Here is a 17,892-nt window from a genome sequence, read left to right as displayed (position 1 = left end):
TTTGGTTCGCTTGGGCGACCGGTTCACAAGGTGTGGCCCATTTAGGCGGTTTACATACAGAGCAGCCTAACGACGGCCCTCTCCCATGCTACCCCATTAGCAATACATTTATCAGCATCATAAACTTGTGTCTTATGAGCGAAGCGAAGGAGCATGAAACTAACTTTACACTTTAACTTTGTAATATGAATGAAAGTGAGCAACATGAACAATTAAAAAACTTTTGTCTTTAATAGCAAATTGGGAAACCATGAGAGATGCCTTTTGGCATTTATTCAGATTTACATGTTAACACTTTCCATGTTATGTACCCACTTTGGGACATAATAGGTACAGCTCATGTTCCTATTAAAACATGCATTATGTTTGGGTGGATATTAACAAAGAGTTAAGACTAGTCTTACCTCGAGTTACTCGTCCTAAATTAGGACAAGCCTTAGGTTTTTAGTTACTCATAGTACTAGTCCCAAGGTAGGACCATCTTTGTGAAACTGAACCCAGCCTGTATACGTTTGGTTTTCGAAACCCAACACATTTGTCAATCATATATAAATGTAGATACATACAATAAAATTAACCCATAAAAATTTGGTCGCGTTTTTGAATATGTCCAATCCCTGATCGGAATAAACACTTATTTTGTTGGATAAAAGGTCATACATTTTTTCTGTAACCGTCTTCGAAGTGAAATGTTTCTCAAAATGCATTAAACCACTCAACGCTAATGTACCTCATACCACAACAGTTTTGGTTGACTTTCATTTTCAGAGTCATTAAAAAGTTTTACAGACCCTTTAAAGAGTGAAAGGTTTTTTAAGCAATGGTCACATAAGAAAACGTACAAAGTGAATACATTTTTAATGTACAAAGTGAATACATTTTCAAAGGATGGACATGGATTCAATCAAATTGTACCAGAACTGCTTTATAACACAAAAACTATAAACCCATCAAGTATAATTTAGTTTTATTCTAATTGCCTTTTAAGAATTTGGTCCACAAGCTCCCTAACAACATCATAGCATTTTCCGCTTTGTGCAAGCTTGTCAAGAAGATCTGCAACGGTGAATTGTGCCTTTCTTGTAGCAGCAACTTTATCAAAAACATCCTCAGCAGTTGTCATGTGACGTATTTCATCACCCCTGAAGCCAAAAAGCTCAGCCATCTTGCCATAGTGAAACCTCTTAGAATTATCCACAATCTCAGGTCTTTCATGCAACTTATGGTTCAGCAAGTCTATATCATCTCGGTGCATGGACGCCAACTCGATATCTACAGCATCAGGATAATTCAGAAAGCAAATAAATACATTTTTTTTTATATTCTTTTTTTTATGCAAGTTCGCCCAAAACAAGGCTAAAAAGTAAAAGCCACTCTAGGTAAGGGTCAACAAGAAGAAAATGATTAAACATGAAAATAACTCAGGAGAGCTGGAGGCAGGAATTGGTATTCCCCTTAAAACAGTTTTGATTGTAGGATGGGGGAAAACATCCACTATGCAAGGAGTTCCAAAGAGATGCAGTACGTGAAATAAAGCTGTTGGAATGGCTCTTTGTTGAATTGTCTGTTTGTTCTACATCTCTCTTTGTTCTACATCTCAACAAGTTGAGCTTGTTTATACATAATGTTACACATTAATATTAAAGTTTAATAACACCTAATTAAAACTAAGTATTATCAAGCCATTGTTTACAACCAGAAAATATAACAACAACATGAACATACCTTCAGTCGCAAAACGAGCCTGTTCAAGATTTCCGTCAAATTCAAAATCTGGGACAATTTGGTTCACAAGCTTCCTTACAACATCATAGCACTTTCCGCTTTGTGCAAGCCTGTCAAGAAGATCTGCAACAGTGAACGGTTTCTCTCTTGTAGCAGCAACCCAAATCAAAACATCCTCAGCATTTTTCATTTGACGTATTTCGTCATCGCTGAAGCGAAAAAGCTCAGCCAACTTCCCGTAGTGAAACTTGTCAGAAGTCTTCATATGCTCCGGTTTTTCATCCAACATGCTGTTCAGAAAGGCCATTACTTTCCAGTGCATGGAATCCACATAGGTAGCTGCAGCATAAGGAAGCAAAAAAATACAAGTTTGTTCATAGAGACTGTAATATTGAAAATGTAACTCTACATGAAAACCAAGTGATTGTCAAGACATTGTTACATTGAATAGGGAGGTTTAGCTAAACGTTATGCGAGCAAAATTGTGTTGTTTCTAGTTGACGCCACCACTTTGGGCTTATTTCATGCTCACTTATGACGTCTGCACGTACGTAACTGACGTGAGAAATAAAATTTTAACGTACGAGATTGGTAAAATCTCTGACGTTCACATTCACGCTCGGGTAACGTGCAGCTAAACCTCCCTAAAAAATAATAATAACACACATACCTTTAGCCGCAACGAGAGCCTGTTTGAGTTTACTGTCAAATTCAGCATCCTGCGAAAATAATTTGTAATATAAATAAGTGCAAAGCCTACTCATCATACAAGTATTTCTAAAGAACTGCTTGAACGAAAAATGAACAAGTCGTGAACTTTGCTGAATATTTATTTTTGAACTGTTTTCAAACAATAAGGAAATCGAGTCATTGACTATAACAATATTTTAATTGTATTTAAAAAAACAATAATTTCATCTACCCTTATCCAGTGCTTTTCTGAAAGATTCGCGAAAAGCTCAGTTACATCATATTTGGGAGCTCCAATTTGTATAGCAGCTTTGTTGCAGCATGGAGGTACAACAAAGCAAACTCCCAAACACAACGTCAAAGCATTGTCATTTTGACGTGCGTCATCAACGACAGAAGTGTTTTATTTTTTTTAAACCTTGAGGTTGGGGCCTTTCTTTCTTTTCAGAACTGAAAATTCTCCTGAAAAATCCGAAAAATCTACTCCACTGTAGTAGAATTTATATATATAGCAAGACAGTTCTCTAAAGAACAAACTTTACCGCAAACCAAATACATTGATACCTCACCATGCAATGCCTCAAATCACATATATTTCAGAAAAACAATACTATAAAAACCAACACTTTTCCCTGCAAGAGTTGTTTCGTATGGTTGCTCCTTGTGGTTTTGTTTAGTTTTGATTATCTTTCTTGTGGTTTTTTAACTGCCGTTTCTAAATTTAGTGTTGCTTTTTAAAATATTGTTTCTATTTCGTGTCAAGCGCCTTGAAGCCTGGCATAAGGCGCTACATGTCTTTATCATGCTGAGCTTCAAATCTTATCTTACTCATGGCATACTCACACAAGGAAAACTTACATTTGAGCCACCATTGTTTTTGAAAAGAGAAATCATGAGAAGATGGAAACTCCTAGGCTAAAGGGTTGATTAAGAAAATTGTACACACATGTGGCTTTATTTCCTTGTTTTGCCAACATTTGCCAGCCCCCCTCCTCAAGCCTCAAGACTGCTTGCATGGTCAATTCAGGTGGTACAACATATACAGGACTTGCGTCATTCCTGTCTTGCTGTATGGCTCAGAAACATGGACCCTCCTCAAATACCACCTCAATCGACTAGAATTGTTCTACATGAAGTGTCAACGATCGATTCTCGGCCTCCAGTGATTCCACTTCGTCAACACTGATGAGGTCGCCCAAAGAACATGTCTGCCCCCCATCAACCAACTAATTCAACGCCGCCGCTCCGCCTTCTTCGGTCATGTTGCTCCCCTGGCTGACAACATCCCAGCTAAAAAAGCTCTAGGCATCGCCATCGATCTAGGGGAGGCCTAGCACTGGCTACTGGCTGGAAGAGACCTAGAGGCCGCCCTTGATCATCCGGGGCCCAACATCTTGGCCGGCCTAGCGAAATCGACCACACATGGCGTGAGGCTGTAGGATGTGGAAAAGACAAAACATGATTTTACCTGAAATTCAGCTATCTGAGGGTCAGAATGTCTTGATCCCTGTGAGTGGGAGTCAACATGACTGTTGGAGTCTCCCTCAGAGTTTCCATGACCTTCACTAGAGTCTATACTGCCTGACGCAGTTGCAAGACCTTCTTGGCTCTCTTGGGTTGGTAATAACTCCCCTTCCTGTCTTGATCCCTGTGAGTGGGAGTCAACATGACTGTTGGAGTCTCCCTCAGAGTTTCCATGACCTTCACTAGAGTCTATACTGCCTGACGCAGTTGCAAGACCTTCTTGGCTCTCTTGGGTTGGTAATAACTCCCCTTCCTGGTCCACAAAGGGTGTGGCTCCCTGTCGCGCGACGTCCACTTTTGAGGGGTCAATTTCAACCTCCCCATGACATCTTATTGGAGGGTTTTCTATAACAAAATCAAAATTAACAATGATTAACAATGGTTTCAGAAGTGAGTTTGGAGTTTTGGTATTGTGTTGGTTGATTGTAAGTTGAACAGATAAAGTACCAAACTCAAGCTCTGGTGTTCCTGTTCAGCAGAGTGTGGGTTCGAATCCCGGTCGTAGTGACACTTGTGTCCTTGGGCAAGACACTTAACCATAAGCTTCTCACCACCCAGGGGTGAATGGGTACCTGCGAGGGCAGAGATGGTTCTTGTGATTGATTAGCTTAGTGCGTTATATATTTGGCAGCATGGGCTGTTTCTCCCCAGGGAGCTGAGAGGGTTTAAGGAATGATTTAAAGCCCAATGACCAGGGGTAATAATGTTAAAGCTCTTTGAGGTACCCTTTAGGTGTAAAAAGCACTATATAAAAACCGACTATTATAATTGTTATTTAACCTTTAAAGGCAGTGGACACTATTGATAATTGCGAAAATAATATATTAGCATAAAACCTTACTTGTTAACGAGTAATGGGGAGCTGTTGATACTATAGTATAAAACATTGTGAGAAACGGCTTCCTCTGAAGTAAAGTTTTCGGGAAAGAAGTAATTTTCCACGAATTTGATTTTGAGCCCTCAGATTTAGAATTTGAGGTCTCAAAATCAAGCATTTGAAAGCGTACAACCTCGTGTGACAAGGTTGTTTTTTCTTTCATTATCTCGCAACTTCGATGACCGATTGAGCTCAAATTTTCACAGGTTTGTTATTTTATGCATATGTTGAGATACAGCAAGTGAGAAGACTGGTCTTTGACAATTACCAATAGTTTCCATTGTCTTTAAGCTACGTTTAAAGAAATTGTATTGTACCAGTGCAATTCAGTATCGGTTGCCATATTGCACATTCTTTTTAATGTTGTTTTATAAAATAAACAAATACATATATTCCAACAGATTCTAAAAATGTGAAATTCAAATACTTTTCCTCGCTTTTCCAGAATTGGGGTTTTTCAGTGATTGAATCCTAGCTATCTTAGAAGTCTAACCGTTGCTAAAATACACTGAATAGATCATCATATTGAAAATAAAGATCTATGGTGTAGAGTGTATCATTTAACACGATGGCCTCTACTTCCCCTCAAAGTAATTTGATCCTCCCACGATATGCATCTCCAATTACTGAGGAAGGGATTCAGTCTCTTAAATGCAGTGTGCATGGACACCTCCTTCTTACATAATTCAGTGTTTCCTTGAAACCATATATCTTTGTTTTTCTGTTATTCTTTTCTGGTAAATCTGAGCTGCAGTGAACCATTTGATTAGCCCATCAGAGTTTTTCCTTTAATATCCTTCAGTCTGATTTAAATTTCATTCTGTTCATTGACAGTGTCAATGTCTGTTGGGCTATTGTTAACATTTGCTCCTGATATAAAAAAATAAAAAAATAAAAATTACTTGGACAGTTAGAGCTATCACCGATATAATAAAATAAAAAAATTATTTTATATAAGGAGCAAATGTGAACAATAGCCCAACAGACATTGACATGGTCAATGAACAGAATGAAATTTAAATCAGACTGAAGGATCTTAAAAGAAGAACTCTGATGGGCTAATCAAATGGTTCACTGCAGCTCAGATTTACCAGAAAAGAATAACAGAAAAACAAAGATATATGGTATCAAGGAAACACTGAATTATGTAAGAAGGAGGTGTCCATGCACACTGCATTTAAATGACTGAATCCCTTCCTCAGTAATGTTGCCAACAACAGAGACAGGAAGACTGTTCCATAGGGGGACGGCAGTGTGGATAAAGCTTCTGTCCAAGCAGCGAGTTCTTGCGGCTTGCAAAGAGAGCGCATGTTCAGACAATGAAACGCTGAAGCGGGTTGCACGACGTCTTGAGTATGTCATTGTATGTGCTTCCAATGCCTCTTTGTGCTTTATTTAATTAGCTTCATGGAAAAAAATGCTCTCGTTCAAATTTTAGAACCTGCAAGTATCAATCACATGAACCATTCCAAAGCAAGGGGCTGTGCATGGTCGTGAGATAAAATGTGACTCATGTCCAGTGCTAGCTCTACATACATGCAAAATAATGAAAAAAATGCAAACGTACAGAGCTCAGGATGGATTTCACAAAGAGTTAAGACTTTTCTTAACTTGAGTTAGGACGAGTTACTTGTTTTAAAGACCATGGACACTATTGGTAATTGTCAAAGACTAGTCTTCACAGTTGGTGTATCTCAATGTATGCATAAAATAACAAACCTGTGAAAATTTGAGCGCAAGCGGTCATTGAAGTTGTGAGATATTAATGAAAGAAAAAACACACTTGTCACACCATGGTCACACGAAGTTGTGTGCTTTCAGATACTTGATTTCGCGACCTCATTTTCTAAAACTGAGGTCTCAAAATCAAATTCGTGGGAACTACTTCTTTCTCGAAAAACTGGGTCACTTCAGAGGGAGCTGTTTCTCACAATGTTTTATACTACCAACCTCCTCATTACTCGTAATCAAGAAATGTTCTTTGAAAATAATTATTTTGTGTAATTACCATTAGTGTCCGCTGCCTTTAAGTTTGTTAACATCACCTGCAACTGTTAGGACTAGTCCAAACTCTTTTTGAAAAGTTTGTGTGGCCATTTTACCTGTTGTGTTAGTGCTGCCAGATCCATTCTGCGGAGGTTCCTCATGTACCTCATATTCAAGTTGATCTTTTGTTGAAACATAACAAAGAACAAAACTCTTGAAATACCGATGACTTACACAAAACAGTGTTAAAGCCATTATACACATTCGGAACAGAAAAAAAAAACTCGCAGATTTACAAATAACAGAAGGTAATGGTAAAAGACTTCTCCTTAAAATATTATTCCATGAAATGCTTTACTTTTTGAGAAAACATTAAAACAATTATCAATTCTCGGCATCGAGAATTACGGATTTATAGTAAACACATGTCATGACACAGCGAAACGTGCGGAAACAAGGGTGGGTTTTCTCCGTTATTTTCTCCCGACTCCTGATGACCGATTGAGCCTAAATTATGACAGGTTTGGTATTTTATATATAAGTTGTGATACACGAAGTGTGGGCCTTGGGCAATACTGTTTACCAAAAGTGTCAACTGGCTTTAAGTGATAGACCACTGAGCTATCTAGCCCTATGTTGGCGATGTCCCTATTTTGTCAATAACTTTTTTTCGGGTGTGTTCTTTATTTCGGAGGTTGTTGGTTCGAATACCACACTCTGCAAACTTTGTATTGTTCAAACTTACCCAGTCAATTTTGCTTATGGTTTATCACTTTATATTTAAAATAAAAAGTCACATCCTCTTAAGAGGATACCCTGGCTGATACTTTCCAGGTTGCAATGAACAATTCCACAGTTAAAGTTGCATGGCTTCCGACTCACACCCCTGAACAAAGAAATGTTGACAAAATAGGGAGATCACCAACAAAAGACTAGATAGCTTGTTGGTTGGTAGAGTGCCGGAGGTTGTTGGTTCATATCCCACTCAAATAAATTTTTCTTTGATCAACCCCAACTTAAATAAATAAAAAAATGACTTTGCAAAGACTTGACATGGCAAAATAAGGGTTTTCCATTACCAACGCTCAAGCTTCCTTACTTTCCAAGTTTAGCTGTCACCAGCTGTAAAGGGATTAATCCATCAAGTAACAAGTATCAAGTGACCTTTTATTACCTGTTATTGTAACTTCACAAGGTTTATCCCCTGGAGGTGTGTCAGTGTTGTCAGATTCTTCCTCCGTTGAGGTGCCATTAGAATCATTCACTTCATCTTCTGGTGGATTTATCTCTGAAACAATATTAAGGGAAAAAAAATTGAGAATACAAAAAAAAAATGGGTTCATACGGACGTAAAATGACTATAGGGAAAGACTTTTCACCGACTTTCGATGGAAAAGTTAAAGGAACACGTTGCCTTGGATTGGTCGAGTTGGTCTCTGAAAATCGTTCTGTAACCGTTTGTTGTAAAATGTATGTGGTTAGAAAGATATTGTAAAAGTAGAATACAATGATCTACACAAATATGCCTCGAAATTGCGTGGTTTTCTTTTTACCTCGTCGACTAACAAGGTCGGCGTTTATGGGAGTCAAGTTTTTGACTCCCATAAATGGCCGACAGTGTCAGTTCGCGACGTAAAAGGAAACCGTGCAATTTTGAATGATACTTGTGTGGATCATTATATTCTACTTTTAAAACATCTTTCTAACCATATGCATTTCATAACAAACGGTTTCAAACGCTTTTAATAGACCAACTCGTCCGATCCAAGGCAACGTGTTCCTTTAAGGTTTTGCATGACCAATTCATACTATGTTGTTTTCATTTCTTTCTCAGTTTTTCTTATACATGTACAAATAGTATTACCACCATCATGTGGCATGTCATGGCCTAGCGATCAAGAGAACCGGATTCAAACTCTGGTATTTCTGATCAGCAAAGTGTGGGTTCGAGTCCCAGTTGTGACACCTGTGGCCTTCAGCAAGACACTAAATGGGATGGGATGAAAGCCGCTGGTCCTGTGTGTTGTGTATAGCGCACATTCAAGAACCCAGTGCTCTTATTGTAAAGAGAAGGAGTTCCCCCCGGTGATCCTGGATTGATTGGCAGCATATTGCGCTGCAACACCTTGTAAACCATTACATGGTGTTGTGTTAAAGAATTATTATTAAAAATGTAGTCCCATATATCTTGCAGGAAATACTGCGTGTTAAAACGCCAGGAGTGTCACTGAGTGACGGATATGCACACTATATAAGAATCCACCAACATTAATCGTGTTAATATCATAAAAGTTGTTGCCCCTTTACCTATTGTAACTTCAGGATCGCATATAGGTGTCAGCTTGGCTTCCTCGTTTGGGCAGCTATTACAATCGTTCTTCTTATTTGGAACAGGCTTGTATCGATGCCCACAGAAATCAAAACACCGGCGCACACTTTTTTGGGGTAAACACAAGACCAGAGCAACCACTGCGATGACTAATAGAAAGATTAACAGCACAACAATCCCAACTATGACCAGTGGATCCAAAGATGTCGTCGAAGTTGTAATAGGTTCTTCAGTAGTGACATCAATGACTGGTGGTTCTTGAAAAGATGGAGTAGGACTTGGACATAGGAGCGAGCATTCTTCATAGAGATCTCTGCTGTTCTCTTCGGCACATTTTGCACAATGATCATCTCGCTCTTTGTAACGAAAATAGCTGTTGATAAACATCAATGTAACAGATATTACAAACATTCACGGACATTGACAATCTTGATGTCACTCACTCACTCACTCGGTCGCCCACTTGATGTACATTTATAGAAACCCAATGAAAGACTATAGAGGGCGCCAAGAGGGAGCAAAATGTAAAATGACCTGGGCCCAATTTCATGGCTCTGCTTACCGCCAAGTTCTGCGCTTACAATCACCATTCTCTGCTTGCAGGGTAGGCTGAGCGCTAGCTGTGTAAGCGGAGAATGCCTAACAACATGGAGTGCAAAAGCGCACAAGCTGAAATTCACTGCTAACCTGAAAAATATGCTTGACGTCATCGCGGAATTCACTGCTTCCGTAAGTGCTGATTCTGAGCTTACGGTAAGCAGAGCCATGAAACTTGGCCCGATTGGTCTGCTCATGAAGTAAAATGTTACTATTAGGAAACATACAGGAGGATAAGATAAGAAGGATGTCTTGACATGGACTAGGTCAATCCTATGAAAAATAATTCTGTGAAAGCCTACTTTTTCTTGATTTTATTAAAGTGAACTTTTTGGCTATGCTGACAACATTACATATTTACCGTTTGATGCAGAGACAGTTGTTAGGATTTTGCATTATTTACCTACACTACCATTAAGTGATAATTTAAAGTTTTAACAGTTTGTCTAGCCCTCAAAGCCTTAACTTAGACATTTTTCTATAGTGCGGCCATCTTGATATTCTTCAATTCAAAACGATACAACCAAACCGAGGCTGGAATGCGAAACAGTCTGGTTCTTTTGTGTACAATGGATACTTGAGAGTTGAACTCCTCATGCATCATCAAAATGTGCCAGATTCTGGCACATTTTATTGAACAAATTCCGGGGGATATGAGCGAGCAAGGCATGCTGGGGAAAAATGGTGCGGCAAGACCGATCACCCCAGGGAACGATTTGAGGAAATTAATATCAATAATAAACAACAAGTTCTTATAAAGCGCACTTCACAATAACTGTCTCAATGCGCTTTACATAGTGCCCTGGTAATTGGGCAAATAAAATTCCTATAACCTTTCTCAGCTCCCTGGAGAGTATACAACCTGGGCAATCATAGTGCTCCAAAGGCTTTTTCATACCAAATTTCAAACTCTACCCATCCCAGGTGCCCATTTATATCACTGGATGAAAAGAAGCAATAATAGTATAGTATCTTGCTCAAGGACACAAGTGTCCAGACCACGACCAGCGACGATTTCACCAAACTCTTCCTAACTTAGGACTAGTCCTAGGCAGTGCTAAGACATAGGACTAGTCTTAAGTTAGAACGAGGAACACCTGGTTCAGACAGACGCTCCAGAGTCACGCTGTACCAAATAGATTGGGAGCGACTCTAGGTCGACCCAAATACATTTTGGTTTCAGACAGGCATACTTGACATAAAATTTACATTAGGTTCGGCTCATGACAAGATCGCATCTGAAACAATGGCGCTCCAGAGTCGTTCAGAACAACTGCAACAGTTGATCTTTCGACTTCTAGCGCGTGTAGTTGCTCCTAACTGTTTCAGACGACAAACTTGTCATGCACCTTAATTCAATAATTTGGTTCGGCGGGACTCTTGAGCGCCCGCCTGTCTGAAACGGGCGTTACTTGTCCTAACTTAAGATTAGTGCTATCTCTTAGCACTGCCTAGGACTATGTTCTAAGTGAGTTTGGTGAAATCGACAGCCGAACCCACACTCCGATGACTTACCCACACTTGCACTGGCCACACTTGCGGTCCGTTGTTGCTGTACAAGGTACAGCATCCTCCATTGTGTTGGAGCAGATGCGACATGATCTACACATCTCCATAGAATCATCATCAGAGAAGCGGCCATCTGAACAGACCCTACAGACTGCAGTCAAACCCTGACCTTTGCCACATATCTGTCAATAAAAACACAAATTATAATAGCAATACAGGTCTGATACTTCCTGGCATGCCTGGAGGCAACAAAGGCGATTGCCTTTGTTACCTCTGATCATTGCCTTGGTGCCCTTGAAATGCTCCAGTAGAAATGTACAATATCCTCGTAGGGTACCCTTTACCAACAACAAGAAAATGCCCTGGTGCCCTTGCCCTTTTGAAAACGAAGCATACAGGCCTGATAATAATAGTAATAACCAGTTTTTATATAAAGCTTTTTACACATGAAGGGCGCCTCAAAGCACCCCAACATTAATACCCCTGCAGCCGATTTTACGAAACGCTAGGTTTATCCTATCTCGAGTAAGAACGAGTAACTCTTCCTAACTTAGGATTAATCTTAAGGTCTGCATGCTACAGTGCAGGGTTAGGACTCGTTCTAAGTCCTAAGAATAATCTTAAGTTAGGAAGAGTTTGGTGAAACCGACGGCCGGTCACGGAGCCATTTATACATTCGTTAAAGGTCTATGGGCTAGATAGCTCATTTGGTAGAGTGCCGGCATATTAATTCGGAGGTTGCCAGTACCAATCCCGCTCCAATAAATTTTGCTTTGTTCATCTGAAAATTATCTTTATCCTGTTACACCCAAGTCCAGTTCTTACGATGGTGTCATTTAAAAACACGCACGAAATGATTTGATTCGTTTTACCTTGCAAAGGAAAACCAAAACAAAATTTGCATTCAAACTAAAAGCATTAGGTCCTGTCACTGTTGACAATTAAAAACCTTATGAAGCCAAGTTGCCTGTGAGTGTGACTTCTTATGCAGATTTCTTACCTCTGAAAGACCATAGCCACTGCTGCATGACGGACATGTTTTGCACTGGGTACCGTCAAAAAATTGGGGCTTTCCATCATCGTCAGTACATGTTGGTAAACCATCAACTAAATGTACCTGATGGTAAAAACAATTATGTTATTGAAATTTTATGAAAGAGAGAAAGACATAAATCCTAACACAATTTGTTTTATATTATTATTATCATTAAATTATTTATTTGGCAATTCACATAAAAATACAAATAATTTATACAAAAAGGATAAAACTCTTAAAAACATTAATTATAAATATATATAGCTTCCAATCTCGCTCCAATAAATTTTGCTTTGTTCATCTGAAAATTAACTTAAACTTGTTACACCCAAGTCCAGTTCTTACGATGGTGTTATTTAAAAACACGCATGAAAAGATTTGATAACAAAATAATTCCACCAATTTAAAGATATTTCTGATTCCCTCCATCTTGTACATTGTAGAGCATTGGGTCCTATTCAGAACCATGGCATCCTTTAAAGAGAACGTCTCAAAAGTCAGAAGGTATGAACATTCTTTTTGGAATGGTAGAGTTAGAGTATGCCTGCAGGCGTATAACTGGACCAGTTGACTGCTGGCGCGCTCCTTAGGGTTGCTCAAAACGCACTCCCTAAAGGCAAAGTATACCTAGTTGGTTTTCGAAACGGTTGTTTTAAACCCCATTAAACCAAAGTTTGATTTCAAACGTTGGTTGCGTTTTTGAGAACACAACAGATGATATGAACATGTAATAGTCAGGCATGATATTCCATCCGTGTAAAAAAAACAAAAAAACATTTTGTTAAAATAAATACAACTTGGGGCGGCAATGACCTAGCTAGACCCAGTAACTTGGGCGCTGTACTCCTTTTTTTCTTCTTCGAAATTTGGTCATTGTGCTACCGGTAATGACAAATTTCGAAAAAAGGAGTACAGCTCTCCATTACTGGGTGTAGCATAGCCCAGGTTGGACTCCTCCGTTGCAGTGGCACTGACTGACGTCCTACCAGGGCTAGGTGTATCAATGATCAAACATTGTGGGTGTATAAACTGGGGCGCTGTAATAGGTTTTTTTCTAAAAATGTTGTCATTGTACGACCAATAATGACAAAATTTCGAAAAAAAGAGGTACAGTATGACCGATAATGACAACATTTCGAAAAAAGGAGTACAGCGCCCCAGTTACTGGGTCTAGTCTAGTGGGTGTAGGACTTTTTAGTTGCGATAACGTAACCCTACGCCGTCGGCAGGAGGGTTACGTTATCGCAACTAGTACTTTTTTACACTTTTCACTGTTTTCTGCTGAGCAAAAACAATAGGAAATCAGCCTCAAGTAGGAAGATTATCTAGCCCACCTTGTTGAGCTGTTAAAATGGCTCTCTTTTTACATCGGTCTCATAACACTTGCCATTAGTTTACATTACAAGTGTTATGAGAACGATGTTTAAAGAGAGCCATGCTGCCATTAACACTAACATAACCCATAAGAATATCATGCCTGACAAACAATAACATGACTAATGAAACTAGTGAAAACAACCTCATACCACAAGCATGACAAGGGTCACCCCAAGGTGAAGCAGTCCAATATACAGATACGACGTCATCTTCAGTTGTGCTTAGCATGTATCTCCAGCAGTATATCTATCCAAAGATGCTCAATCCATGCGCGAGTACCCCACCAACATTCAATACAAAATCACAAAATGGCGACCACCACCACCGCCTTTGCAGTGCATGCAGTAAATGTCTACATCACTGCTTTACCACTCAAACATTGGGTTGACTGTCAATATATGGGCTCAAATTTCTCCACAGAAGTTTCCACTATGTATCTTCAGTTCCATTAAAAAGTTACTTTGTAAATAAATAAAGTTTCTTGGGAGGTTTAGCACGCTTTTGAATCCTTGTGTTGTAAGTTGTATGCTTCTGACGTCGTACGTGTGATGTGTAATGTGGGGTGTAGTGGCGGCCGGCGGATTCTTGCGCAAATACTCGTGGGAAATTCCCTATTCCTTCATTACATCATACAAGAATGTAATTATTTTTCTCAAGAGCGCTGCTTTCATCGTTTTGGACGTTTTAAAATGATTTGGTTCGAAAATTACTCGACGTGCTTAGGGACAAACTATGTCAAAATGAGCAAATGATAACACTTCACGAAATAATGAATCCTTTTCTCTTCAACGCAAACAGCTGTGAGACAATTCTAAGTGTTTTAATTGTTTTAAATCGGTTGTTTGTTTAACCCCAAATTATGTTTCACATACATATCACAAGGGTTTAAAGGAAATAATCTTAATAATTTTTTTTACAAATTCCTGACTTTGATAAATGTCACATGGTTTTATAAAAAAAACTCTAGTTGATCATTCCCTCCCTTCATGCCCTTATCCCTTTCTAAGGTTTTTTCTTTGTTTTTACTTTTGTTTTTAATTTCTTTCAAAAAGACAAATGTTCTGTGTATTTCTCATTCAACTTTCCACTCTTTTAAGAACTTGTAACTACATAAAGTAAGTGGTGACTTCAAACTTAATAATTGGTGGCCAGTTTGAATCAAAATACTTGGCGGCCACCTTAGAAAGAGAAAAAAAGGCCCTTATCCTCCTTCTTTTCGAAAAAAAAAACCCCAAACCCTTGAAGATCAACTGGTATTTGTTTGTTACTTGGCCTATGAAGAGTGTTCCACTGTGATGTACATATGAAGACTCTTCTAATCTTATCACTGTTTAAAAGTGAAAGTCCTTCAACAGCGCTCGATTTTACAAAGAGCCAAGATTGATCTTGACTCCAAATAACTCTTAAATTACTAAGAAAAAGTGTGATGTTCTAATACAAAACACTTGGTCAACTTAAAAGATGTTGGTACTTTTTGTAACACAAAACACAATGTCCACATGTTCACTTAAACTCACACAAAGATAATGATAGTAGAAAGCTGACCTTAAAAGCTACTCGTTGAGGCATGGTTGAGGTGATGAAGTTTTTGAGAAATTAGTTAAACAATGTCACAAAATTACATGTTACATGCTAATTTATCTCCTGAGACGGATATTATTTTTGGGACTCGTTTTAATCTTTTTTCAAAACTACAGCACCTCAGCAAGTAATAATTTAAGGGAAGCTTTCTACCATCATAATTTTCAAACTGTATGAGTTTGGTGTAAATCTTTGGACATTGTGTTTTGTGTTGTACAAAAAGTATGCAAACTCTTTTCAGATGAATCTTCCTGCATTGTGAAATCAGCCCCCAGGGCTGGAAATAAACCACTCAATATTTCTTGCTATCTCTCGTTAAAAAACTACCCTTTACTTTTAAATCTGATATACAACATGATAAGTGAAAATATATTTACATACTGTATACTAATATCTAAAAAAAAACTTATTTTAACTTTTCCAGAAAAAATCATGTCGAGTAAAATGAACAGTTCTTTGTTCAAAATACAATTCCTAAAAGTATGAATTATAAGTAGAAACGATAGGATTGATTTCTACAAATTTTCAACTTACAAATGATTTTTACAAACTTGATACCAAACAATTTATTGTTAGTTTTAGGTATTATAACTTCTTTTTTGTTTGGAGGGCAATGTGCTGGGGAGTTAGAGTTTTTTTTGAGAAAGAAGGCCCAATTCAAGCCATTTGGTCAATTCTTGCATTTATTCATGTGTGTTTGCACCAATTTCTTTTTATATATACTTTTTGGGGTGCACTTTTTCTTCTGTACTATTTTAGAGGACTCTATTTTGGACATCTGGGCCCAATTTCATAGAGCTGCTTAAGCACAAAAGCTTGCTTAAGCAAACAAATCCTTGCTTAGTAAAATCAGATTAGCGGTCACGACTCCACTCAATTGTTATGCTAAATAAACAACAGCTAAATATCAGTCACAAGCAATGTATATGGCGTGAAATTTTTGCCAGTAACATGTGAAAATAAGGGAGCTATTTTCGTGCTTAAGCAAATATTTTGCTTAAGCAGCTCTACGAAATTGGCCCCTGGCCGGTTGCCGGCCTGATAACAATAAGTTTGTCCTGAGAAAATATTTCCATATGAAAACCTTTAAGTATTATATCCAAAGTGATAGTAATGTATCAATTTGCCAGACTGGAATAAGTTCACATGAGCAGTCAAAACATCCTGCAACAAAACTTAAAATTACTATTTAGACTTATGGGGGAAAATCATGACTACCTTCTCAACAGTTAAAATTGCAAGGTTTGCTTTTTGGTTTGTTTATGGAAAAACTTTTCATGGATTTGAATGATTTTCTTAACCAAAAACCAATAATGTATCACATTATATGTGTCATGTCCCATGATCCATGGACAAGGAATACACTAAGTATTTTTTTTTTAGAAACAGGTAAAATTCAAGGGATAACAAAACACTACAAGCAGACAATGAAAATTAATTTGTACCCATTAAATCATTTAGCGCCCTTTCACCTTTTGGGAACTGTAGCACACTACTATGGCAAAAATGAATGACATGAACCACCATCAGAAATGTTTACTACAACTAAAAGTTATTCTAAAATGAATATAAGATTTAAGATGAACAAAAGCCAAGTTAAACTTAATACTTCCTACTTTAAACCAAGTAGTACCCAAGAAGAGTTACTGAAGTGTGAGTACAACACCGGAGAAGTGGAACAACCGCCCAGCATGGATCCTTGGTTTTAATTACCAACATATTTAACTCAAAACAATGACTAGGTAAAAGAGAATTTATCGGAAAATCAGAGAGGTAACATAGTCTTAAACTGAAGTGTGGCATGGCCCAGCACACTGCAATAGATGGATTGCAATACGCATCATCGACTGCCATCTTTGATGTATTAACAAGGGAAAATGACACGCATAGCGCATACACTTTCCCCTTTGTAACATCAAAATATCTTGGACAAGGCTATAGAGGACCAAGTCTAATGCGGAGACCTTCATCGCATGGCTACAACCTTTCAAGGTCTTAATTGGCTGCTCAAAAGAGAGTCACTACTCTTTTAATCCACTAAAGACCATTCCCCTAAAGGTGGTCCATCTACTGCCGCGAATGCGATACGCATTTTGATGTCACAACTTCACAACAAATAATATGCATCAGTTTACTTGTGCTCAACTCCTACAAAACATTCGCTGCAAAAACAGCCATGTGATGTCAAAATTTGCTTCGCATTTACATTCGCAGGAAGTATGAACCAGGCTTCAGTCAACTTTTCTTAGCTCAACCCAGGCATTGATATTAACACTTTCCACAGAATTGCTTTTTTACAAGCTTTAAGAGTTACTACCTAGTGTTGCTCTCCTTCTCGAGTTATAATTTGTTTACACAGTCGACGTACGACATCAAAGCATTGACCACTATCTTCAAGTTTGTTCAGAAACTCTGCGACTGTAATCTCAACCTCTCGTGTCTCGGAGATATAATCCAGTACATGCTCTGCATTTTCCATCAAACGGATTTCCTCACTGGGTACTCCAAAAAGATGGGCCATCTTGACATAGTGAAACCTGTTAGATGTTGCTAGAAGCTGTTGTTTCTCATGAAGTACTTTGTTAAGTGTAGACCTTTCCTGATGATTCATTTCTGTTATTGGTTTATCTATACAAAACAAAAATGTACAGACAGAGTGTT

At 38.3% G+C, this 17,892-nt stretch overlaps 2 protein-coding genes across 3 annotated transcripts; both read right to left on the bottom strand.

Annotated features, from left to right (window-relative positions):
* Positions 1-334: 334 nt before the first annotated feature.
* LOC117306340 lies at positions 335-14,195 on the bottom strand. 2 transcript variants are annotated; one of them, XM_033790942.1, is made up of 10 exons: positions 13,800-14,195; positions 12,238-12,354; positions 11,244-11,419; positions 9,110-9,504; positions 7,977-8,090; positions 6,919-6,984; positions 3,884-4,284; positions 2,396-2,444; positions 1,726-2,064; positions 335-1,272 (listed from the first exon to the last, which is right to left on the bottom strand). In XM_033790942.1, the coding sequence occupies exons 1-10, from the start codon at positions 13,857-13,859 to the stop codon at positions 968-970; spliced, it is 2,022 nt and encodes a 673-aa protein (XP_033646833.1). In that variant the 5' UTR covers positions 13,860-14,195; the 3' UTR covers positions 335-967. The 2 variants fall into 2 exon arrangements, with proteins under 2 accessions (XP_033646833.1, XP_033646834.1); XM_033790943.1 differs by lacking the exon at positions 6,919-6,984.
* Positions 14,196-17,389: 3,194 nt separating this feature from the next.
* Positions 17,390-17,861, bottom strand: LOC117306330 (the record flags this gene model as incomplete). Its single annotated transcript, XM_033790933.1, is given in 1 exon segment — positions 17,390-17,861. A coding segment is annotated over 1 exon segment (313 nt), but the record flags the coding sequence as incomplete, so codon positions are not given.
* Positions 17,862-17,892: the final 31 nt, after the last annotated feature.

Source organism: Asterias rubens, unplaced genomic scaffold (assembly GCF_902459465.1).
Source record: "Asterias rubens unplaced genomic scaffold, eAstRub1.3, whole genome shotgun sequence".
Taxonomy (NCBI): Eukaryota; Metazoa; Echinodermata; class Asteroidea; order Forcipulatida; family Asteriidae; genus Asterias; species Asterias rubens.
Note: the sequence above shows the minus strand (reverse complement) of the source record. Positions and strands in the feature narration are given on the sequence as shown.